Source organism: Kogia breviceps, chromosome 5, assembly GCF_026419965.1.
Source record: "Kogia breviceps isolate mKogBre1 chromosome 5, mKogBre1 haplotype 1, whole genome shotgun sequence".
NCBI lineage: Eukaryota > Metazoa > Chordata > Mammalia > Artiodactyla > Physeteridae > Kogia > Kogia breviceps.
The window spans coordinates 85265974-85289863 of NC_081314.1; the positions used below are offsets into that span (position 1 = coordinate 85265974).

At 43.7% G+C, this 23890-nt stretch overlaps 2 protein-coding genes across 7 annotated transcripts in view; one reads left to right on the forward strand and one right to left on the reverse strand.

The window, feature by feature from the left end:
- The window catches only part of B4GALT4 (beta-1,4-galactosyltransferase 4), a 40190-nt gene extending 27385 nt beyond the window's left edge, over window positions 1–12805 (forward strand). For 2 of the 6 annotated variants that reach the window (XR_010840777.1, XM_059064759.2), the window contains exon 7: window positions 1416–2318. Coding sequence is in view for 5 of the 6 variants with exons in the window: in XM_059064759.2 (XP_058920742.1) it covers window positions 1416–1548 (133 nt within the window). In the remaining variant the exon portion in view is untranslated. Of the gene's footprint in view, window positions 1–1415; window positions 2319–3840; window positions 3880–4912; window positions 5405–12770 lie in introns of those variants that run through there. The other 4 variants (XM_067034551.1, XM_067034547.1, XM_067034549.1 and 1 more) reach the window with 4 other exon arrangements.
- On the reverse strand, window positions 9676–23490 carry UPK1B (uroplakin 1B). The gene is made up of 7 exons (XM_059064766.2): window positions 23397–23490; window positions 22155–22355; window positions 19521–19595; window positions 18730–18852; window positions 16654–16833; window positions 12181–12264; window positions 9676–10605 (listed from the first exon to the last, which is right to left on the reverse strand). The coding sequence occupies exons 1-7, from the start codon at window positions 23463–23465 to the stop codon at window positions 10555–10557; spliced, it is 783 nt and encodes a 260-aa protein (XP_058920749.1). The 5' UTR covers window positions 23466–23490; the 3' UTR covers window positions 9676–10554.
- Window positions 23491–23890: the final 400 nt, after the last annotated feature.

Below are 23890 nucleotides of genomic sequence, written 5' to 3' on the forward strand. Positions count from 1 at the left end.
AGGCTCATCCTGTGCTCCTGCCCCAGGAATTAACCCTTTCACCAAGGAATCCTGGCAGATAAACCAATTCTTTTGGGGGCTATGTCTGAAAAAATCTACATTTCTTTGTTCTGGTGTTTTAGTTTTTTTTTTTTTCCTAATGTTTGAAACTGTATTAAAGGGCCTTTAGCCTTTTTGCTAGAGTCTATATTTTAAAACAATATTAAAAGACTTTTAGCCCTTTTGTTAGAACTTACCACTTTAACAAAACAGCTATTTCTATTTTCCATGTGTCTTTTGAGCCTTTGCCCATAGGTGTGCATTTTTCTCTCTGAATTAAAATAATAATAATTAATGAATAGATACAAAATAATATTTATCAACTGTATGAAGAATATGAAAATTCTTGATACCATGACCACTGGTCGTGTCCTCTAGCCAATTTAAGCCCTTTCCCTGTGTGGCCCTTCCTTATCCCATATCTTCCCCCCACCCCAAGAGGAAATACTTTCCTGAATTTTGATGATAATTAAAATTATTTTTGCTGTTTCTTGGTTTTCTTATTTTCCCATGTGTTTGTATCCATATACAAAAGATTGTTTAGTTTTGCATGTTTTTCAATTTTATATAAATGAAATCCTGCTGTATTATTGTTCTCTGACTTTATCTAGCTCAACTTTATGCTTCTAGTCTCCATCCACGTTACTGTAACCGAAATGCATGCTTTTCACTGCTCAGCTCCTAGAGACCAATTCAGTTCAACACCACCCCTCTCCCTGCATCCTCGGGCTCCAGCCACACAATTACTTCCTCTTCTTCAGACACATCCTGCTCTTTGACATGTCTCTGTGTCTTGCACAGGGTGGAGGGTGCGGAAGAGTCTGGTCTCTTTTCCTGGGTGTCCTTTCCCTAATCTTCTCTGCTGTGAACTTCTTCTCTTTCAAACCTTGGTCAAATTTACCTTCTCTGTGGCCCTCACAGTCCCTCATGAAGTTAGGTGCCACTTCATTCAGCCTCCTCTGCATACAGTTTAACTTTGTTTGAGGTTCCTATGAGTCCCTGCCCTGCCTGCAGACACAAAGTTCTCCCAGCAACATTGGAGGATTCATAGATCCCCTGAAGCTTATCCAAGGACCTGTCAGCAGTGGATGAGATGTATCATTGTACATCCTTCTGTCCTGTAGACTGGGGGCTCACTGTGTGAAGGACTCTTCTGATCATTGGTCCTCAGGGTCTTCCATAGGGTTTGCCATGTGAACACATGGCTATCTTTAGTGTCTGTTACCTTAGATGGGGAAAATAAACTTCTTTTGCAGTAGGAAACCCAACAAGTGCAATAATTTACAAGGATGCGTTTGCCAAACTTTGTGACAAGGCAAAAAGCAGTGGAAATAGATGTTAAATTCTTATCTTTCACATTTGTTCTTTATCTTTAGGATGAAGCTCTTACATCAGGTGTCACGTGTCTGGAGAAAAGATGGGTTGAGCAGTTGTGATTATAAATTACTCTCTGTGGATTACAATCCTTTATATGTCAACATCACAGTGGATTTCTGGTCTGGCCCATGACCCTGGCTCTTCTGGTGACATTTGGAGGAACTGAATATTTGATTGCAATAATTTTGGCCTAGAGACTTCCCCTAGTAGCACACATTAAGAACTTGTTGTAGCCAATTATTGAGCTGATTCTCCCTCTTTCGTAGTTTCTTAGCAGAACTCCTGGTGATATGGAATGTAAAACAACTGTTTTGATCATGAGGGTTAAATATTGTAATGTAGATACTTGAAGGACTAAGTATAAAAGGACCACTCAGAAGATACCATGAAGGCTATTTGAGAACTCGGATTGAAGGAGATTTATTTAAGTTTGAAGTGACACATATTTTCTGGGATAAAAAATGCCACAGGAGATAAGATTGCTGAATGTCCCAGAGAACCAGAATTGTTCTTGTCCAGGCAAGAAAGGGTTGAAGATATATTTCTGTTACTCATTTATCCTGCATGGTCATCTGGGAAGAGGCAGGTCCCAGGTGAGAAGAAGGCCAAAGAAGAGGGGAGAAAGGTGAAGAATGAAGATGCCGCCAACTTGGGACCAAAGAGGTGGCAGAAGGACCGCATCAGGCGGAGAGCAGCTGCGGTGGTTGTACTGTTGCTATGGCTGCTGCCCTGCGGCAGGTGTCACCTGCCCAGATACGCCTTCCTGTAACATTTTATCTACTAGTTTTTAGAACATTTTTGTAAAATGATTTTTTACGTGTAGGATATGAAGTAGCAGTTTACAAATTACATATTAACTAATAATACATCAGAAGTACCTCTGTAGTAAAATATGAAAAAGCTTTGGGTGTTCAATCTTGTTTTTTACTGTTGTTTTGTTACCAAACCAAACTTGGCTCCACTTGCCCACATGCAGCGAAGCCAAACTACTGACACTGGGTTGTGGTGAAGGAAAGTGCAGCGTTTACTGCAGGCGCCAAGCAAGGAGTCCAGGCAGCTAGTGCTTAAAAGCCCAAACTCCCTGAAGGCTTTCAGGGAAAGGTTTTAAAAGACAGGGTGAAGGAGGGGTTGTGGGATGTGTGATCAGCTCATGGACAGTCTTCTGATTGGCTGGTGGTGATGTAATTGGGAGTCAACATCATCAACCTTCTGGTTCCAACTGGTCTGGGGTCTACTTGCTTGTGGGCAGCATACAGTTAACTTCTTCCACCTGATGGGGGTTTCAGTATCTGCCAAACAGCTCAAAGGATATGGCTCAGAATATTATTTCTAGCCCTTGAGAAGGAACTAAAGGTCCTTGACTTGGTCTAATGGCTAAACTATTATTATTTTGTCTTGTTTGACTGTTTTCCTTTCTTTCTGCATTTTCTCACTTCTCTGATTAAATTTACTCTTTGGAACTCAGGGAAGGCCTAGGAGGCTAAAGTTTCTCTACAGACAAGACATGGGGGAGGACATGGGGGTGGGTCTTTTCCAGGAAGGCCCCGTAGGGTCCTGATCGGTTCTAGCTTCCAGATGTATTCATGTCAGCAATCCTACTGCTTAAAAACAAAACAGATGAGACTACGCCTTCCCCCCATCTCCCGTCTTCATCCTTCTGTTGTTCCATCCTGTTCTTCGTGCACAGCCTCCTTGTGAGACAGCTCCACACCTGTGGCAGGTGCCTGAGTCTCGGCTCCTGGGCTGCATTGTGTTTTTGTTCTCTTCCTCCTCCTGTGCTTGACTGTGATCAGTAATGGGTGCAGCAGGGCTGCCTCAGGGGCACACCTGGTTTGTGAGAGGATAGGAAGGGGTGGAGCCAGGGCTCCTGAGGCCTTTGATTTGGAAGGAAGGCCAGGCCATGGCACTGATTTGGTACTGCTGAGCTTGCTGGGAGAGGGGCAGGAAATGTGGGAGGATAATCTTAGGAAGGTAATCGGAGATGGATACTGTCTCAGAACAGAAATAAGAATATTTTGTTCGCCTAGGGGAATGGACACAAATAATGTAGATGTGGATGTTCTTGAGCATGTATTATGCAACTGTGCCCCAGGGTTTCTCAATCCATCATTATTACATGACACTTAATTTTTAAAATGCAACATGAGTGCGTGCCAGCCAGTTAGTGTAAATAATATCCTTCCCAAACAGGGAGAAGGAGGGAATAGGAGGATTTAGGGCTTCCAGAAAGACAGCAGTCACCACCCAAGTGGGGAAGGAGAAGAAAGGAAAGTGCATTTTGTGGACTTGACAGGTTTACCCTAGGGCTGGCCTGGTTTACCTTTAACCCAGTAGGGACAAGTAAATGCTGTGTTTTTTCTTTATTTAGAAAAGAAATAATAATGGTTTTCTTATTTTTCCCCCACCCTCTTGTTTCCTCTGCAGAATCTTCCTCTAGCTTTCCATCCCGATTTTTAAATTGAGGTATAGTTGATTTACAATACTGTCTTAATTTCAGGTGTACAGCATAGTGAGTCAGGGCTTTTTGCAGATTATGTTCATTGTAGGTTATTACAAGATATTGGGTATAATTCCCTATGTTATACTGTAAATCTTTGTTGTTTATCTATTTTATGTATAGTAGTTTGTATCTGTTATCGATCCCAATTTTCTTAATTGTAATCTAATGCAGACTGAACTACTGTAATTGCCAACAGCCTATGCCAGGGGCCTCCAATTTGGAGGCTGTGGGTCCCTGGTCATGGCTGGGGAGGGTAAAGGAAGAGAATAGTGTGTGCAAGGAATTTGAGGATCCATACTGAGAACAATTTCTCATTCAATGGAAACAAAATACAATTAGTACCATGTGGGAACTCCCTATGTATTTTCAGCTATTAACAAGGCATCTGCATTTTTTAAAATGTTCAAAACCACTGTCCTATGTGTATCGATATTCTTCAGGTAATTCTTTCAACCAAGATAAAGTACAAGTCATTTAAATGACTCACTATGAAACTTCTTGAGGTGGAAGATAGTTTTTTAAGACCTTTATTTTCCCTCTCTGCCACTGTACCTGCAACGGGATTCGAAGCCCATGATTGGCAGGAGGCCTATGGCTGCCTGCTTGCTCTGCTGGGCAGTTTGGCCTCAGAGGAGCCGAGCTTTCCCAATTTCCCACCCTGTGTGTCTCTTGCTGTCATTTGCCACAAAGAGGCCAAGCTTTCTGAGTTTTGTAGATAAGCCTACTATACTTGCTGAGGATTATATGGATGCAGGTCTGTTTGAACACCACAAATACTTAACATGAGGAGCGTCCTACTTTAAAAGTTTTTATTGCTTTTTCTCACTTATAGTACCACTCCTTTTTATAGTGCTTTATGGTTTATGACATTTTTATACACACTTTATTGATTAGAGTTAAGTAGGGTAGAAGAGGAAGTGGAGGTTCCATTACACCATATTGCGTCCATCTGGGCTTCTCTCATTCTTTTGTGTTTTTTTTGGCCGTACTACGCAGCTTGTGGGATCTCAGTTCCCCAGCCAGGGATTGAACTCTGGCTCCAGCAGTGAAAGCGCCGAGGCCTAACCACTGGACCACCAGGGAATTCCCGGGGCTTCTCACATTCTTTAAGGAAGTTTTCCTGACTTTACATCCCTGTCCTAGCTCTTAGAGAAGTTTGGTATCTTCTGGACTTGAAAAAGCATTCCATTCTAGGGACTTCCCTGGTGGTGCAGTGGTTAAGAATCCGCTTGCCAATGTAGGGGACATGGGTTTGATCCCTGGTCTGGGAAGATCCCACATGCCGTGGAGCAACTAAGCCCGTGCACCACAACTACTGAGCCTGCAGTCTAGAGCCTGCATGCCACAACTACTGAAGCCTGCACGCCTAGAGCCCGTGCTCTGCAACAAGAGAAGCCACCGCAGTGAGAAGCCTGTGCACCGCAACAAAGAGTAGCCCCTGCTCACTGCAAGTAGAGAAAAGCCTGCACACAGAAACCCAACGCAGCCAAAAATAAATTAATTAATTAATTAAAAAAAAAAAAGAAAGTGCATTCCATTCTCATCTCTAAACATTTTTCCAGACTCCCTGGTTTTTCTGCCCTTTGCCCCCTCACTTCCACTCAAGCCCCTGAGGGTTTCCTGGGACCCCAACTGCTCTGTGAATGGACTTTTGGGAGAGAGGAAGGACATTTTCTGCTGGACTAAAAACCTCCACTTTCCCCAAGTCCTATACATATATAGTCTCTCTCAAAAGCCATTAGTATGTCCCACAAAATGGAGCATATTCAGGAACATTTCATAAGTTCTTTTTGCCCATCACTTTCCAAAAAAATCTTTTAAGTCTATTCCTTAGTACTTTAAATGTTTAAGCTCTTGCCACCTTCATTAGGTTTAAGTCCACTGAAGACCGTCTTATACCTGCTGAGAGGGCCAGACCAGTCAGATATTCACAGAGGAGGGTGTGCGATGTGTGTGTGTGTGTGTGTGTGTGTGTGTGTGTGTGTGAGAGAGAGAGAGAGAGAGAGATCTGGGGCCTTGGTGGAGAAGTTGGTAAAGGGTGAGGCACACTAATTGAATGCTTGCTCTGTATTTTAATTTTCCTTGCGTTTTAAAATTTAACTTTCCAATAATCCTGTAGGTGTGTATGTAGAACTGCAAAGAAAAAACAGATTCAAGTTAAGTAACTTCCCAAAGTTGGTAAGAGGAGGCGATAAGATTTGAACCCAAGTCTCTTGACTCCAGTGTCTTGTTGTTTCCCCCCAGAATATCACATTGTCAGGAGATTATGAGATTTCTTTGTGAAGGCAGTAAGGGCAGAGATCTCATTTGTAGCTGGGATTCTGGAAATAATGTACAGAACTTGAGATATATCCATTAAAATGCCTTACCTTGATACCCTAGTACATTCTTCCACTATTGAATAGGAGCTTTGCTATTACAACTATTGTTTGAGGGCCAGTGAATTTGGACCAGTATATTTGGTCATTAACCTTGTTGCAGTAAATTGAAGTAACATGAAATTAGTTGGTATGTTCCCAGGGAATGCAGGCCAAGCAGAGATCTTCAGACCAGATTTATGGTATAACTTCCTGTTGGTATTTCTTACAAGCTGTTGGCTGTTCTAATGCACTCTTTACATATCTTACGGAATCCTCCCAGTGAGATCTGTCTTCCTGAAGCAGGTTCCAAGAGGCTGACTTGCCAAAGTCATGCAGAGCTGGGATTTGGAGCCAGGTTTTTGACTCCAAAGCTCATGTTCTTAACAACTTCATGGTATCGAATAAAACAACAAATACACAAAGGCAATAAGGATGGGCAGAGTTGTTTGGATATTGTCTATCCCCTTCAACCAAAGATGCCCGGGGACACGCTGATACGTGAGTCAGATTCTGACTCATTGCAAAAGCTCTTGAGAACACATCATGGGGAAGCTCGAGGTGTCTCAGTAAAAGGAAGTCAGACAAAGCCTATGAGAGTGTTTGGGTTTGGGGTGGGTCATTTGGGGAGGTTCTAAGCCAGCAGGATGTGTTCTGTATTGGACGTTGTCAGAAAGCAAAGACAGTTCTGATTTACCCACAGGGAGGGACTAGAGGAAGAATAGAGCTGTAAATGTGAGCACGTAGCACTCATTTTAGCAAGAAACAGGGTGTGTTTGGTATTTTGAGGGTGGCACGGTGACCTTTTGTGTTTGGATAGAATTATGAAGTGGCCTCACTTTGTCTCATTTTATGTGACCTTATCTGAGGCTGGTATTCTGTGAATTGTTTACGTCTAGCAGGAGAATAGCATGGCTTAGTTGTGAGTGCCAGGCTAGCTTCTGGATGTCAGGGGCTGCTCTTATTTCAAGAGGAACTCAGGGTGGAGGCCACTAGAAAGTAGGGCATGATGGCACCATTTAACTCCAGGATTTGGTTATTTGTCTTTTTCAAAGGAGGGGTGTGTGTGTATGTGTGTGTGTGTGTTTTGGGAGTTGATTGGGGGTGAGGGGGAGGGTGGGTTAGAGAAGGGTCTGGGAACTATACATTTCTCAGCAATGCGCCTTTTCCCAAGACGTTTATGGATCTCCTCATTTGATGTGGCCACTGAAGCCTTGTGATAAAAATGTCACATGTGAAAGCAAACTCAATAGCTTACAACTAGTCTCCTCTGGGTTTCTTCTTTGATTCAGTCTCACAAATAGGAGATGATAAGGACCTGCGTGAGGTGAAACAGGAAAGGGAAATGACACAGGACAAAAGAGGTTGTTGATTCTATAGAAATGAGAGAAAGCAGCTTAGTTTCCCGTTCCTCAACCGCAGCCCTGCTTGTCAGTCACGTGGATGGGGGTGGGGCTTTAGAGGAGATGCGATTTTCAAACTCGCATGACTGTTACTATTCCTTTTCTCCTACATGGGTAGTCAGAAACTACCTGGTCTGCTGCTTAGAATGGGAGCAGTCCCCGTTTATTACAGCTGATGTGGGGAAAAAGTTATAGGGCCCCCCAAAATGAGCATAGGGCTTCCTAACGTTCAGGGTGAACAGCCTGCCAGGAACCTGAATAACCATCTGGGGAGGAAAAAGCCAACCGAGGAGCGTGATGACTCATCTCGTATTGCAATCAGGTAAAACCGACCCTAGAGTCAGCCTGACCCATTTTTTTTTTTTCGGTGTTAGGTGCTAACTGTTCTTTGCCCACCTGATAAGCAGGGCTGTTGCAGGATTGGGAGATTTCTTGAGATGGTTTTTTCTGGGTGTGTCTCAAGCCCAGCAACCTGCTAGCAAAGCAGAGCCAGGCCCTCCTGCTCTTCTTCCCCTACCCCGGCCTGGTGGGGCTGGTGAGGGGCTCACCCTGAACAGTGTGGCTTGGGTCTCGCTGTGAGCCCCACTTCTTTCCCAGAAGCCAGATGGAAGAGGGACAAGGCTGGGCTTCCAGGGAAGGTGGAGGGGATGGAAGCAGAAACTGGGCAGAGCAGGAGCTGCCCTGAGATTAAACTGAAGACCCCCGTAGCAGGAAGTGCAGGAGTCCTGAACGGCTGGACTCTCTGTAGGGAAGTCCTCAGGCCCGGGTCTGTCTCAGCTGAAAGGGGTGTCCTTCCCAACTGCTGGGGGCTGGACATAGTGAGTACCTGGGTTCAGGGTCATATTTTGTAGGAAGCTAGCTGGAGAGGGGGCCGACGGTAATGACCAATTGAAGGCCCTTTGTCTTTCTAGTTACTTCGTGGTAGAGAAGGCAGGTGGTAAGATTTAACGAGCAGCAGGTGGGCCATCTTCCTCCACAATAGCTCTTTCCTGCTCCCACTGTTGCACTGGATTCCGCCAACTGAGATCAATTTCAGTTATTAAGGAAAAATCTGCAGAGAAGATTAAGAGAGTGGGGACTAGCTGTCACTCACCCTTTAGTATGAATTAGCTTGCAGAAAGGCTTTCCCTTAACCTAGCTGAGATCAAGTCACAGGGAGAATGGAATCTTGTAGGGAGAGAGAATTTTGAAGCTCCGAAGCCTTGGAGGGGGAAGGCAGGAGTGGGTCTGGGACAGGATTTGCTCAGGCACGAGGGTACTGGAAAATCTAGTTAGCAGCAGAAGAAAAAGGCACCAGAACACATGAGAGAGGATGGACAGAGAGAAGGGAGAGAGGCGCTTCACAGCTTTGCCCAGGGTAAGCTCTTTCCTTCTCCTCCTGTCTTCTAAAAGACCACAGAGAGAACCTTCTCAGCCAAGTGCAGGTGTCATTTATCTTGACACCCCAAGCCCTGTCCTGGAGAGGCAAGCGAGGCAGGGGAGGGGCAAGCTGGTCGTGTGTCAGAGCAGGAGCCTTTGGCTCCCTGTCCTGGGAATCAGGGATCCGGCTGCTGCCCCCAGCTTTACCGCCCAGGTGCAGGCTAAAGCGCCCTCCCCCGTCCTTGTCCCTCCCTGCCCCGGGGCTCAGACTGAGGCACAGGAACCTGGGTGGAGGCCTGGGAGTGGGCTACTCCATGTGACTGAGTCAGCTGCGAGTGGGACCCTGAAGGGACAGGTACATTTCCTTCCTAGGGGACACAGTTGAACAGTTGGAGTCAGAGATGCCAACTGCATCCCCACTTCTGGGCAAAGGGCAGCAGGTGCAAAAAGTAAACTTGGAAGTTCCAGTCATTCAGCTGTACAGCAGGGTTACCGGTACCCAGAGGGAAGCCACACCAGACAGCATTTTCCATCTCCTAAATTTTAATTCCCGTGAGCCTACTAAGCTCCTCTGTTGGAACACCCATTTTGCTAGACTCATGTATGACCAATTATGACACTGGTAAAAAGAAAAGAAAGTGAACATATTTAAAATCCCTCTTTATTTATAAGACTAGACAAATGTTATAAGAACTTCTTTCAGGATTGCAAAAGGAAACATAGATCAGAAGAGAAATATTTTGACAGTAAAAAAAAATCACCATAAATCACCTGTCTAACAGTGGGCTTGCTTCTCCCTTATTTGAAAGGGGCTTTCGGATGGGATGAGATTGGTAAATATGTAACAGGTCCCTCCTTTGTCCCCCAGAGTCCACATACTTTTAATTAGCAGAATTGAGGTTACTAACACCTATCACTCTGCAATGTCTGAGAGGAAACTTCAACCATTGTTAGCTCAAGATGGGGCATTGTCCAGGAGAATAAAAGGATGCCAAGGTGGCATTAAGAGAATCACTTGAGTCTCTGTAGATGGGAGCCACCATAGAATAAAGGCAAAAGATATATTTCAGCAATCTTTTCCTCAGTTCTCTCACCTGGACAATACTGAGATGAATGAAAGTCTTTGAAGGTTTCTTTTAGAAAGCAGAGAGAAATACAGGCAGATTTGCTGTCCAAATACAGACTTGGCTTGCTGTGATAAGACAGGCTCCTGTGAATGTCTTTGTGCCCCCAAATTAAAAATAAACAGAGATGGGAATAGTTATTATCTACTATCCTAAATTCTCCCTTTCCTACGGTCTATAACAGTGTTGCAGAATCCTAGATCAGGGTGAAATCACTAGCGGTGAGAATTTCAGGAGTCTGAGAACCTAAAGAGCCTAAAGAAACTCCACACCAACTGACTTGGCAATTTGAGGAAGAATGCATAATTTCCCGGGGAGCACAGAGGTGGAATATAGGAGTTCCAGCACCAAATCCAGAGTCACTGTGGGGAGTGGTACGGTGGTTACACTTATTCTTAATATTCAATTCTGCTCCAGTAGAACATGGTACCCAGGAGAACCCAAAACTAGAATACAAAGGAAAAGAAAAATAAATAAGGAATTGTTTTAGAAACGTCTGGTACTTGCGGAAAAATGATATGAGGTTCGTTCAGGCTTAGGTGACACTGGATTTTTAAGAATGATCTTGCCTTAAGCATCATCACAGGGGCAGAGGTGACTCTGAGTCCATCCTGTCACACAGTGAACCAATATTTTCTCAAATGACCAATGCATGATGTTCTAGAATCACGAATGGGTAAAAAATTTATGCAAACTGCAAGACAAACCAATGTAATGTATTTCAATGTAACAGAGTCCTAAAAGTTCTTTGATGAAGTTTCAGATTTCATATTGCAACTAACCTTTAAGAAACTACTACTTAGCAAGTTTTGTGTGGTACCAAAGGAGAATATTCACAATTATTTTTAGATAAGCCTACCAAAACACTTCTGTTTTTTCAACTACACATCAGTGTGTAGGATGGATTTCTTTCAAATCCTTCAACCTAAGCAACATATTATAACAGATTATATGGAGATGAAATATGAGAAGCCAGCTGTCTTCTATTAAAGCCAGACATTGAAGAGATTTTCAAAAATGTAAAAAAAAAAGAAACACACAAAAAACCCTGCCACTTTTCTCATACCTTTTTGTTTGGGAAAATAGTCACTTTTTTCCCATAGTAACGTAATTAGTTTGTTATTGTTATTTTATATGAATTAACACGTATTTTTTAAAATTCTGTGTTAGTTTCCAACATGGTAAATATCAATAGATACAGCCCTCCATAGACAAAAGCTTTTGGGAGTCCTCAGTAATATTTGAGAGAGTGTAAAAGAGTTCTGAAACTAAAAGTTTGGGACTGCTTCCTGACAACAAGTTAGAATCATCTGGAAAATTAAAAAAAAAAAAAAAAAAAAAAAAAAGAAGACCTGGGTCCTGCACCTAGATCAACTGAAATCTGAATCTCAGAGGTTGGGCTTCAGATATGCTTTTGTCCCCCAAGCTACCCCATGAGGTTTAAATGTGCATTCAGGAAGAAAAATGTGTCTTAAGATGGATGAAATGTGGTATACATATATTTGTGTATAAATACCTTTCTGGTAGACTTCTTCTAATGCTTCCTATATGTACCTGATTTAAATAAATTTCCTTTATCAAAATTTAAAAAAAAATGTGCATTCAGGGCTGAGACCTACCATTCTACCCTCTTGCTGCATGTGCATCACATAAAGTGGTCAGAAGGACAAGGTGAGACTGGTGAAGGCAGCTCTTTGGAAGGAGGGAGGCAGGTTAGAGGAGGCATCTAGAGAGATGACAGTGTTTGATATCTACTTGAAATGAATTTATGAGATCTGGAGAGATGGAGGAGCACACAAGAGCATCCTAGACAAGGATCTGGTTAGTAGGGGGAGTTCACGCCCTACCTCCCGAGGGAATCCGCTGTCCTTGCCCTGGTGCCAGCAGCTTCCTGACTAGCCTTCAGGTCTGAGCTTTTGTTTCTAGTCAGTCTAGTGTGCTTGGGTTAACCAGGGGCAATCTCAAGGTCTCTCCTTATCACTATCCTCCCAGCAATGAAACATTTGATGGGAAATACTCACAGTCCAACAGAGGATGGCAAATCCAAACCACGCCACCCCCCAGGCGTGTCGGTTCATTGGTCCAGAGATCAGTTCATAGCAGCCCTGGAGGAGTGGGCGATTCCATATCCACATGAAAGGGACCAGAGAAAAGATGTAAGAGATGGGTGGGAAGCTGATTTGAATCAATGCCACCCCAAAATCCAGTTTAACATAACCAGGCTATTTCTACATTCCTGTGGACAACTAGGTATTAACTGTGCTGTACTGAAGAAATAGGAATAATTCTGATGAAGAGCTATTCTATATCATATTTATTTGTGTTTTTTTCATTCAATCTAACCGAGGGGCTGCTATTTTAGCATAACATTTTTCTCATATTGAATATGTGGCAATGTAAAGTATTCTTAATAAAATTCGAGTTTTTTTCCTCTCCCCAAAGATTTTATTGGTGATTTGTTTGAGGGCAGGGTCACTTTTTGATTTCTTTTTCAATAAAAGTGCTTTCAGTTAGTGAAAATTAGATGCTTTATTTTTTAATCATTAAAGGAACTCCTATACCATGCTTTCTAAATTCTCATTTGACATCACATTTCAACATATCTTTATAGGATTCTAGAAGAGCCACGGGGTGCCTGCGAGAGAGTGAATCATTCTTTATTCATCGAGTCATTCATTCATGCATGCCATAGTCTGGTAAGTTTTATATGTAGCACATTCTGTTCTAGTCTCTATGCAAAGTACTGGAGTGATACACACGTATAGGGCTAGACCTGCCATCTGAGCGACCTCCACTAAAGCCCTTGGAATCACAGGAATGCCTAGGAGATGCCATGACCAGGCTGGTTTTATGAACACTGAGATCCAGAGAGAAATGTCTTAGAAAGGCTGACCTTGAAGTTTAGGCCCTGCCCAGGGTCCGCAGGTAGCCACTTGAAGTTCTATCCTTTCTAACCCTGCCCCAGTCCCTGGTTCATCCACTTGCATGTCCTGCCTTTGCTATATACCTCCCCCATTTACACCTCTCCATCTACCTGACTCCCCCACTCACCTAGATGCTCAAATGGAAAATCTTGGAATTATCCTTAACTGTTTTTCTCTTAAGCAAACGCTTTTGGGTTTAAAATATATCTCAAATCCAAACACTTGTTACTTCCTGCTACCGTCTTGGTCCACCACGGCTTCACTTGAGGCTTCCTACAATCGCCTCCTGGCTGGTTTCCTGAGGCCCGAGTCCACCCACAGTGCCCTACTAGTCTTCGTACAGTGCCAGAGGGATCCTTGTAAAACATGTCAGATCACTTCACCTTCCTGCTCAAAACCCTCTGAAAGTTTCCCACCACCCTTAATATGAAATTCTCAGTCTTCACAATGGCTACGAGGTGTTGTATGATATGGCCCTGCCTCTCTCTGTGACCCCAGCCACCACCAGAGGAGGTTGTTTCACTGCAAAGCTAATGAGCTTGGGCTCAGGGCTGCTTCCTCGTAAGACCATTTCAAAGTCCTGTACCTAGTTTTGCATGTGTAGTTTAAACTGTTTTTCCTGAGGAGAACCCCTCCCCACAAATCTGATAAGCTTCAGGCCCTACAAAATCTAGATTCATGCTTACCTCCTACTCTTCCTTCACTTGTTCCAGCCTTGCCATACGGATTGCCTGGATGTTCCTCCAAAAAGCTAAGGGCCTCCACCTCAGGGCCTTTGCACTTGCTGCTTCTTTTTTTCAGAACTCTCTTCTTCAATCTTTTTAAGTGAGGGTCTCCTTTCCTCACTTAATTCAGAACTCTGTGCAAATATCATCTTAATAAAGCCTTTCCTGACAACCATAGAGAAACATACCTTTCCCCCCCCATCATTTTCTATATCCTGCTTGATTTCTGCTCGTGGCACTTATCACTACCTGGAATTTATTGTGTATTGGTTTGGTAACTTGTTTGTGGTCTGTCTCCCATACTATAGTGTAAGCTCTACAAGGGCAGGGATTTTATCTTGTTCATTGTTGAATCTCTAGAACTTAGAACAAGTGCCTGGCACAAAGCAGGCACCCGATTAGGATGAATGGAATGTGATAAGAAGTAATAATTACAATATTATTTGTGACACACTTGATGGTTCACAAACACTCCTCTATCCATTACTCATTTGATCTCCCTGACAATCCTGGGAAGTGGTCATTTGTCCAATAATATGTATAAAAACCCACTTATGCCAGGTGCCAGGCACTGGGCTGGGCATTCAGCTGTGACAAGGCAGAAATGGGTGTTGCCCTCATGAAGCTCACAGACAAAAGCCCCAGTTTTTCACCTCTTCTCATTTAGTGCCTTTCATGAAGCTTTTTTCTCATTGTAGTGGTGCTTACCTTGATCTTCCTTAGTTCCATCATAATGCTCTTGAGGTGTAGTGATCAGAATTTGCACACAGCATTTTGGGGGCAGATGAACCATGATGTAAGAACATATATATTTGCATCTGACATGCTATGTGAGATTCGGTGGGTTTCTATTATTACTACACTTCCCTAATTTTGTTAGCCTTTCTTTGTGGATTGCGGATCTCGCAAAGCTACAATGTGGATGTGAAAAGGAGACATTCACCTCTTCATTTGCCCACCCACCAAACATTTATTGATGCCTGCTTTGTGCCAGGAATTATGCTAAGTACTGAAGATACAGAATTGAAGGATGCATGGTCCTCAAGGAGACTCATAGAAAAAATAGGCTTGCAAACAAATAATTATATTTCAAGGTATCAACTGCCATAATAGAAGTAAAGTATATGAGGTACTGGGGTGGAATACTTTGCTTTGTGGAAAAGGATTGTTATAGGAGAATTAGCAGGACCTGTAACTCAGAGAGAGTGGTGGCGTGTGGGAATCTGGGAGACCAGGGTAGGGAGAAGCAGGAAGGATGAGTAGATAAGAGATTATGAGTGAGATTGAGAAAGTAGGAGCACAGGGAGACAGGGACAGAGAGGAATTTCAAGATGCAGGAATTTAGTGTGGGAGTACTGCTCAGTGACATGACTTTGTAGTTGTGGTATAGCTAGTGGGTAGAGGAGGTGGTGAGGCCAAGGACTGTTAGGGAGGGTGTGACAGAAATGTCCCTCATTACTAGAATGTTCTATGTGTGAGGGAAAACAGTGTGGCTGTGAAATAAACCAATCATCTGATGGCAAATACCCTTTTCGGTCTCTTTCAAAGATATGATACAGTTTGTATGGAATTACAATCCAATCAAGATACGTCTGCGTGGACTAGTTCCAAGGTTGAAATGTTAAAAGCAGTTTATTATTCCTCAGAGTGATCATTATATTGTATATTGTGATTATAGGCAATAAATTTAATTTTTTTAGCAGTCTGAATATAACTAATTAAAATGATACCAAAACAATGTTGCTAAAAGGCTAAATGAGGGTTGCTCTGAACAACTCTGCAAAATAATCTATATCACTCCCATGTCCTTTTCCGGATTAATGCAACCAATCCTAGTCCAGGCGACCAGCAGTGCCATGTCGTTCATTCTGAAAATGCATTTTGTATTATTTCCTGCAAGACCAAAGAGTCTGGCATTTCTCAATTATTTAATGTACTGGCACACAACTAGCTTTCCTCAAAGTGGTAATGCACAGCAGTGTAAGCATTTCAGAGGCTGACTTCAAGTGTATGAGGATTCTCTTCAGGGCTTTTTGGGATTATTACCAAGTTCCTTCTTGGCTTAGAGTCTGGGCTCTGGAGCCAGGCTGCTAGCGTTTGAATCCTGACTCTTCCACTTACCAGCTGCATGACCCTGGGCAAGGCAATTATTAGCATCTCTGTATCTCAGTTCTCTTCTGTAAAATAAGGATCAAAGTGGCACTACCCACTGAGCCTTAAATGAATTAATATCTGTATGGTACTTGGAGCAGCGTCTGGCATTTGATAAGTACTCAGTTGATGTTTGTTTTCATGATCATCATATCATTCTCATCAGGCTGGAAACACATTTTCAAAAACCACTTGTATGTGAATTAGCTTCTACCGAAATCACCAATCTAACATTTTATTCAGACTATCCTACATTAGCACTGAATGAGGCAGGTGGGTGTACCATTACTGCATCTACCCTCAGCAATTGCCATTGCTTTGGAACTGGCAAAACATTCCTTTTATATATCACCCCTTTCAATTTACATTTTGCCAAAATAGAGCAAATCTTTGATATAAATATTTTTCAAAATACTAATTCTATACATTATACAAATAGTGTTCATTTAAACAAAATTGGATTCTGCTATTGTAATTCTCGCGTTCTGTTCATTTATTAAAATGCAAATTTTCCCAGATCAGCCCTAGATTAGCACTTACATTTTACTAACAGAGAAGGAAATAGTTAACATGAGGTTTAGGAAAAAGGATGCAGAATTCCTTAGTGAGAGACTATTACCTACAGTTAACCAGTATTTTCTTCATAAAGAGCAGAAAAACCTCCTGGCAGGTCTTGGGAGAAGCAAGGACTCACCTGATTGTGATAGTATCCAGGTACCCCTAGTTTGCAGGCCTCCAGGTTGAGAGGTTCTTTAAGGTTGTTCATAACACAGCACTGACGAGGCCAGGGGTAGTCGGCATCGTTATTCTCAGTCCGGAAGGCAGAGGTGAATTTCTGCCAGTCTGATGGTCCATTTACACCACAGCAATTGTCCTGTCAGCACATGAGAGAAACGAAATTCTCTTCCATAATCCTTGCTAGAGCCACCAAGGTGGCAACTGAGACTTTATGGGGAAAGAAGATATGGAAATTATACCGTATCTTACGTTTACTAAAAATCCTCTAATGAGAGCTGAAGGTGTTTTTAAGGTATTACATTGTAGAGTTTGCAAAATACTTTTACATTTATCACCTTACTAGCCATTAATGAGCTCTGTAGCCTTTGACGAGTTAAACTTTCTAAGCCTCATTTTCCTTAACTGAATTGGGACAAATACAGTACCTACCTGACGGAGCTGTGTGAGGAATAAATTAGTCAATACATTTAACATGTTTAGCACAATGCCTGGCCCATAGTAAACCCTTAAAAAATGTTAATCATTATTAGTACTAATATCTTGATACAATAATGTGAGAGTTATAACTATTCTCATGTTACATATGAGCAAATTGAGAATCAGAAAATTAAAATTTTTGTGGTGAAGAAATTATGCGTAATTCTTCTTGTTTTACTTTTCTGTATTTTTAATATTTTCTGGAGCAATTATGTATTATTTTTATAATGGGGGAAAATAAACTGGAAAAAATAACCAAAACCCAGTGGCTCATGGTTATGCCTCTACGTAGGAAAGGAAGATCACTTAACACATAGCTCATATTATTCTGGATAGAATTGAGGATAGAGGCTAAAACACAATTCACATCACTTTCCTTCCATTTTATAAATTCTGCTAAAATGTTTCAAGGGAAGAAATAAAAACTACGGCATCTCTCAACTTTTAAGATAAATATATTCAGCAAACTTGGTGATAAAGCGACTATCTTAAAAGCATGTCCTGTTTTGCCACTGGATTATGGAAAATATCTCACCAAAGAAAATAATCATTTTGTAATTTGACCTGAGCATTTTGGGGGGAAATGGTTAAGTTTGAACCAGACTTATTTCAGACTGGGCTTTAAAAAGTTGGTAAGTGGATTTTCAAATGTGTGAGCATTCACATTTTCATTTGAAAAGCTTAGTTCTTTGCTAACATAGTGGGAAAAAAGATACTTGACTTAGAAGAGTGATAGGAAGTGAAAAAGTGGCCAATAGATTGGAGGTCCTAATGGGCTAAAAAACTATAGAACAGGAATGTTAGACTAAATGAAGGAAATTTTAGAAGATAGAGGGTAAAGAGAGTTGAAAGAAGGGGTGGAGGCTATAAGGGGGTTTGCTGATGATGGACTGGGAAACATAGGTGGTTGGGTGGGGAGGGGGTCGGGGGGGGCCCTGGGAGAGTTGGGTCACACGAGGGCTTATGCAGGGATAAGAATTCACATACTTACGGCAGTGTAGGGGTGAGAGTGGGTATTCTGAAAGACTTGTACTTTTGATGGTATTTGAGGTAAATGTGGATATAAGGTTATGATTGCTAGTTAGAGAAAAACAGGTGATCAAATCAAGTCATAGCCTCTGGTCCCTAACAGGACTAGCCCACAGGTGTAAAAAGGTACTAAACAAGCAGAACAGACAATAATTGCCACTTGAGTTCATTGTGGGGTGGAGGCAACATTTTTTTAAATGTAAGTATGCTTGAGTTCTAAGAGGCAGAGTGTGTGATTAATCTAAATTTCTTACCAATGTCATTACTCCTATAAATGGAAGCTAATCAACATCATGGCTTAAAATAAAATATAGACCTAAGGGTCCCACTGAGTCATGTGTACACCCCATCGTCCCTGCCAGTAAGAGAGAGGAATAGAGGAACTTGCCTATGTCAAGTCTCTTTGTGAAGGAAGCCCCCTTGGAGGCAGGGGTCCCCACACTTTAACTTCATTCCTAACCATCCATATGCCCTTGGATACTGGTTTAGGTACCAAATGGCGTCTCCCCAGGACTGCAGGCATTACCTGGAGCATGAGCCTGTCCCAGGTCTTGGTGACTCCACTGTTTTTCCACTGGTCATCATTGTTTGGAGGACTGTTGTTTTGGTACCTCTCCAGCATCTGCTTCAGGAAGAGGTTGGGTGTGAACTATTATGGGAGGAGGCAACACAAGAGGAAGAGTTAGCACAGTAATCCTCAAGGGGGCGAAGTGTTGCTGGGGGCCCTGAACATTGTCTCCTGGAGTAAAACTGAGCTCAGAGTCACTGAGTAGGGCTGGGGGTGGGAGTAAGGCTGCTCTGGGTGGCCGAAGTCCCCCTTGTAGGGAGAAGACCCCCCCGTCTCCAAAGAAATTCCAGTGAGATAAGGGTAGACAGGTATTGTGGGGTGGCCTAGGCCAGGGAATGGAAAAAAGGAGAGAAAGTAGGATGCTGAATGGGAAGATGTCTCAGATGTGGTGGATTACTGCTCATCCTAGTGGAAGGCCAGTGGCTGTGGCAGAGTAGTAAAGGACATGACGGTGCAAGCTTGGGCCCTGGGAATCAGATGGCCTGGATTCAGGATTCCACTTTCACTTACCAGCTGCGTAACCTTGGACAAGTTACTTTATTTTTTAAGTCTCATTTTATTTTTATATAAAATGAATACCTATTTCATAGGGTGACTATGAGGAGAAAAATTATATATTTATTATTAATGTGCATATTACAATGCTTGGTATAGGGTAAGGGCTTAATATGTGTCAGTTATTATAGTGTTATGATGGTAATGATGATTCATACGGTTATTTCTGCTCTGTCTTTTGAGGTTGTACTCACAAAGTCTCGTTGTGTTGCTGCTGTGATACAAGATGCCACTTCAAAGCCATATACAATGAACATCAGAATGAAATACTGGAAGGGAAACAAATGTAATACAAGAATTACATCTACCTCCAAAGAGAGATTTTTGTTTTGTTTTGTTTTTACAAATAACTGTTATGTTTTCTGCAGCACATTCACCTAAATATAAATATCTGATCATTTACATAATTATTCAACAAACTCTCGTTGATCGGCTGCTTAGAGCCAGACTTGGTGCTAGGTGCTAATCAGATCAACTCTTCTCCCCCCAGAGAACAAACGACTATTGAATACAAAGCTTTCTCAGTTCAGTATCCTGCATTTCCATTTTAACTGGAAAAAACATACAAGAGAATGAACTGGTGTGTGTGTGTGTGTGTGTGTGTATATGTGTGTGTGTGTGTGTGTGTGTGTGTGTGTGTGTGTGTGTGTGTGTGTTCGTCCAATGGCTGGCAAGAGAATCAGTGTATAGGGCCTCATAACTCCCCTCTCATTGGGAGACATTTTCTTTCTGGTTTACTGAGAATTGAGGATTACCGAGGTCAAAGATGAATAGGGCTGCGTTTAATATCCATCTTCCCTCTTGGCAACGTCCAGTCTTATCAGAGAGGAGCAGGCAGCCTCCAGGTACACAGCTCGTCACCGGCATCTTCTCTCACTCCCACTGCAGTTGCATCAGGTCCGTTGAGTGAAACAGCGCGTCATGTGTTTTGTTGCTGTGTGTGTGCGTGCGCGTGTGTGTGTGGTAGGGTGTGCGTGCACACGTGATGGCTCCACAACACACTGCCCCTGTTTATGGCTGGCAAATATCTGAAGGACAAATGTTCTCAGAAGCTGGGACGGGGACTATTTGCAAGAGTCCTGTCTTGGCTGTCCTCAGCCTTGCACATACGCTTATGGTGCTTGGGTTCTTCTGCGGAAGGGGCGCTGCGGGGCGGTGTTAGCAGAGGAGCGTAGGGCAAACCGTTCTCTCTCCCTGGGCAGGGGCAGTTCTCAGAGCGGCACCCTCTGCTGTCCTAACCATTCCGCCCAGAAAAAAGGCTTTGGCTACTGTTAACTCTCAGTTAACAGCAGGAGCCCCTTCAGAGGCCTCATCACATTGCCCCCATCTGTATGAGCGGCTGCCTTGCTCTTTGTCGAGAGCTTTGCTGGCTCCCTTTGAAGAGGCTCAGAAGCCCCTTAGAGATGCTCCAGAAAGGAGGCACAGGGTGTAGGTGTTCTGTCCTCCAGCCGCGTGGAGGGCGCGTTGCTCCATCTCTTTGCCAGGCATGGTGAAGGATGTTCCCGGACGTGCGAGACACACATGACTGGCCCAGAGTGAGGCTGGAATACAGCTGAAGCTCGTCTCTAAGGACACCTGCCCCTTCTTTACCTTTCCCTGCATTCCTTAACCCCACCCTGAAAAAGTGGGTTCTTTTGCCCTGGAACTAACTCACACTAAAGACCCAGAGAATGTAAACATTCTACATTCCCTAGGTACCAGGATGATGTTAGTTCACAGGAAAAGCCGACCAACAAGCACCTTAGCTTGCTGGACTCGTTCCATGAAGGTGGAACTCAGGTCCTGCAGCCTTTGGCTAGGAGAGTTATTTCAGGTAGGGAGTGGGGATGGGGCCCCCTCACAGGGCGAGAAACTGCTGTCCTGAGCATGGGGGAAGGGAGTAGAAATTTAGACCCAACACCAAGGGTTCTTATCCCGGCTGGCTGCAAATGTGCCCCCATCTGCAAAGGCAGGGCACAGCCTGCTGTCTGAGGTTTGGGGCAGAAGCCTCCCTATAGGTGCACAGAGTTAGAGCCTCCACAGGCAGGCTGCAGCTGTTCTCTACATGTTGCCCATCAAGGGTTTCTAGGGTCCCTAAAAAGCAGAGTGAATGCATGAAATGGGAAGTGTAGGCCATCCCACAACATCAACAGCCTTGAGCTCAAAAGTGTTGGGCTTCCCTGGTGGCGCAGTGGTTGAGAGTCCGCCTGCCGATGCAGGGGACACGGGTTCGTGCCCCGGTCCAGGAAGATCCCACATGCCGCGGAGCGGCTGGGCCCGTGAGCCATGGCCACTGAGCCTGCGCGTCCAGAGCCTGTGCTCCGGAACGGGAGAGGCCACAGCGGTGAGAGGCCCCCAAATGTCTACAAAAGCTCAAGCTTTCTCTGAAAGATTCTTGCATATTTTGTGATTTATATCCTAATATATCAACACTTGATTACTATTAAAACAATATTTTAAACTACTTACTCTCAAGAGAAAAAGTCTAATTATCGAGTTCTCACTGTCTCTCCTTTGGCCTGTGTAGCTCCTGGCTGTATCTGTTGGGCCCATGCAGACACCAGTCAGAGAAGCAAAGATCTGGAAAATACTCAACAGGTGACCCCCAGGTGTCTCCCCTTCAGCTTCTCTGTGCTGGACTCTTCTGGACTTCCAATAGAGGAGAGCATGTTTGACCCCACTTGGATAATCTTCACTGCAGGGAGGGTCTTCCCCTCTACTCCCTCCTCACCCGGCACTCTACTACCTCCCACCTGCCCCACTGAAAACAAAGCACTGTGCTCAGGGAAGAAGAAACAACCCATCAGAATTGGTCCAGGAGAGAAATGTAGAGAGTTTTAAGGTCTTACCACCAGAAGAAGTTTCCTGTTGGACTTCATGATGCCTGCAATGCCCAGGACAGACAGGCAGAAGAGGCAGATGCCAACAAACATGCCAATCCAGGCTGCCCCATAGATGTCATCATTGTCAGTGGCTTCAAGCAGCGGGTAGAGGCTGTGTTGGTCGGATACAAAGAAGATGCACTCTGCAGTCAGGGCGATGCCGCACATCTGGGGGCAGAGGGGGTTCTGTCAGGCTGGCGGCCATGAGAGCAGTACTGGGAAAGGGATAGAGGAGTAGGGGCATGGTGGTAAGAGAGACTAACTCTGTCCCCTGCATAGGCTTTAAGCAACTGACTTAAACTCCTCATTGCCGGGAAATCAAACAGCTCCTTCCATCCTGCGTATTGGTTTCATGCCTCCTTCCACATTTCGCTCTGTCTTCTCGCTCTTTGGGAGGAGACCCAGACAATTTCAGACCATCTATAAAACCCCTGGGGCATGAACCAGTCAAACAATGACTTCTTGTACGAAGATAATCTCTCACTCCCATTACCGCTGCTCACTGTCCAAATTCCTGGATTGTAACATTTAAACTGGTCCTGGTCATGTTCTCTGTGCCAGAGAACCATGGAACGTTAGAGCTGGAAGGAACCTTGGTGGTTATCTTTCCTGCCCCCTGGATTTCATAGATGAGGGATCTTGGCCCTGAAAGGCAATGACCTGTCCGGAGTCACGCAGAGTCATAGTCAGGGCTGGGCCCAGAGCCAGTGATCCTGACTCCTAAGTGCTCTCACCACACTGTGCCCACGCAGCCTGGCCTCTGAGTTACTCTTACATCCCAGTAGTGGTCCCCCCGTGTGACCGGCACAGGAAGATGCAAACATCTGTCCCCAACAACCTTAACAGTGGAGGCTGTGGAAACCAAACCAAGGAGGGATAGGAAAGACACACCAAAGCGTGTGTGTTGAGAGTGCTTGGACACTGACTGTGGTTAGCATGGCTGCTTTTCGATTCTTGTGTTTTAAAGTTGGGAGGGAAATCTCTCTTTTTTTCCCCACATGGTCTTTTGATATGTTACATAGTTATATAGGATTATTTATATAGTTAACTTCGAGTTAGCATGTTTTACTAACACACTTCTTAAAAGGAAGAAAAGATGTAGGGAACCACTCATTATATCATTATTTCCCTTTAAACTCTCACTTTCGATGGATCTAAAATCATAATTACAGGAAGAGCAGAATTTCCTGGAAAATACTCATTACTTACACCAATAATCACATTTCCAAGAATCAGCAGGCCCTGGAAGCAACGAACAGTGGAGTCATCTTTGGCCATCTTCGCGGTTTCCCACAAGCTGAGGACACAGCTGAGAACATCACAACTCATTTAGGAGGAGGGGATAAAGACTGCTGCTGCAAGTTCCATAGCAGAACTAAGTTACACCACTGTGCACTGCCTTCTCGTGTTCCAGAGCACCCAAACCAAGTCATGTGATCATTTAGCCATGGAAGAAGTTTGGTTATTCAGTTCAGTGATCACAGTAATTTTATAAAGGAGAAAAAGAAAGTAAAGCCAGCCTGAGTCTGATCACCAACTTTCAGGAGTTCTTTAGGGCATGGAACATATAGACTGCATCCTTCTGAGTGATGAACTGAGGCCCCATAGTCACCGAGGGCAGACCAGAGGTGGTGGTGAAGCACACTGAAGGTCCCTGGTATGGCTCCTCCTGCCCTTGGTCATGGCAAGCGGAAGCCCGAAAG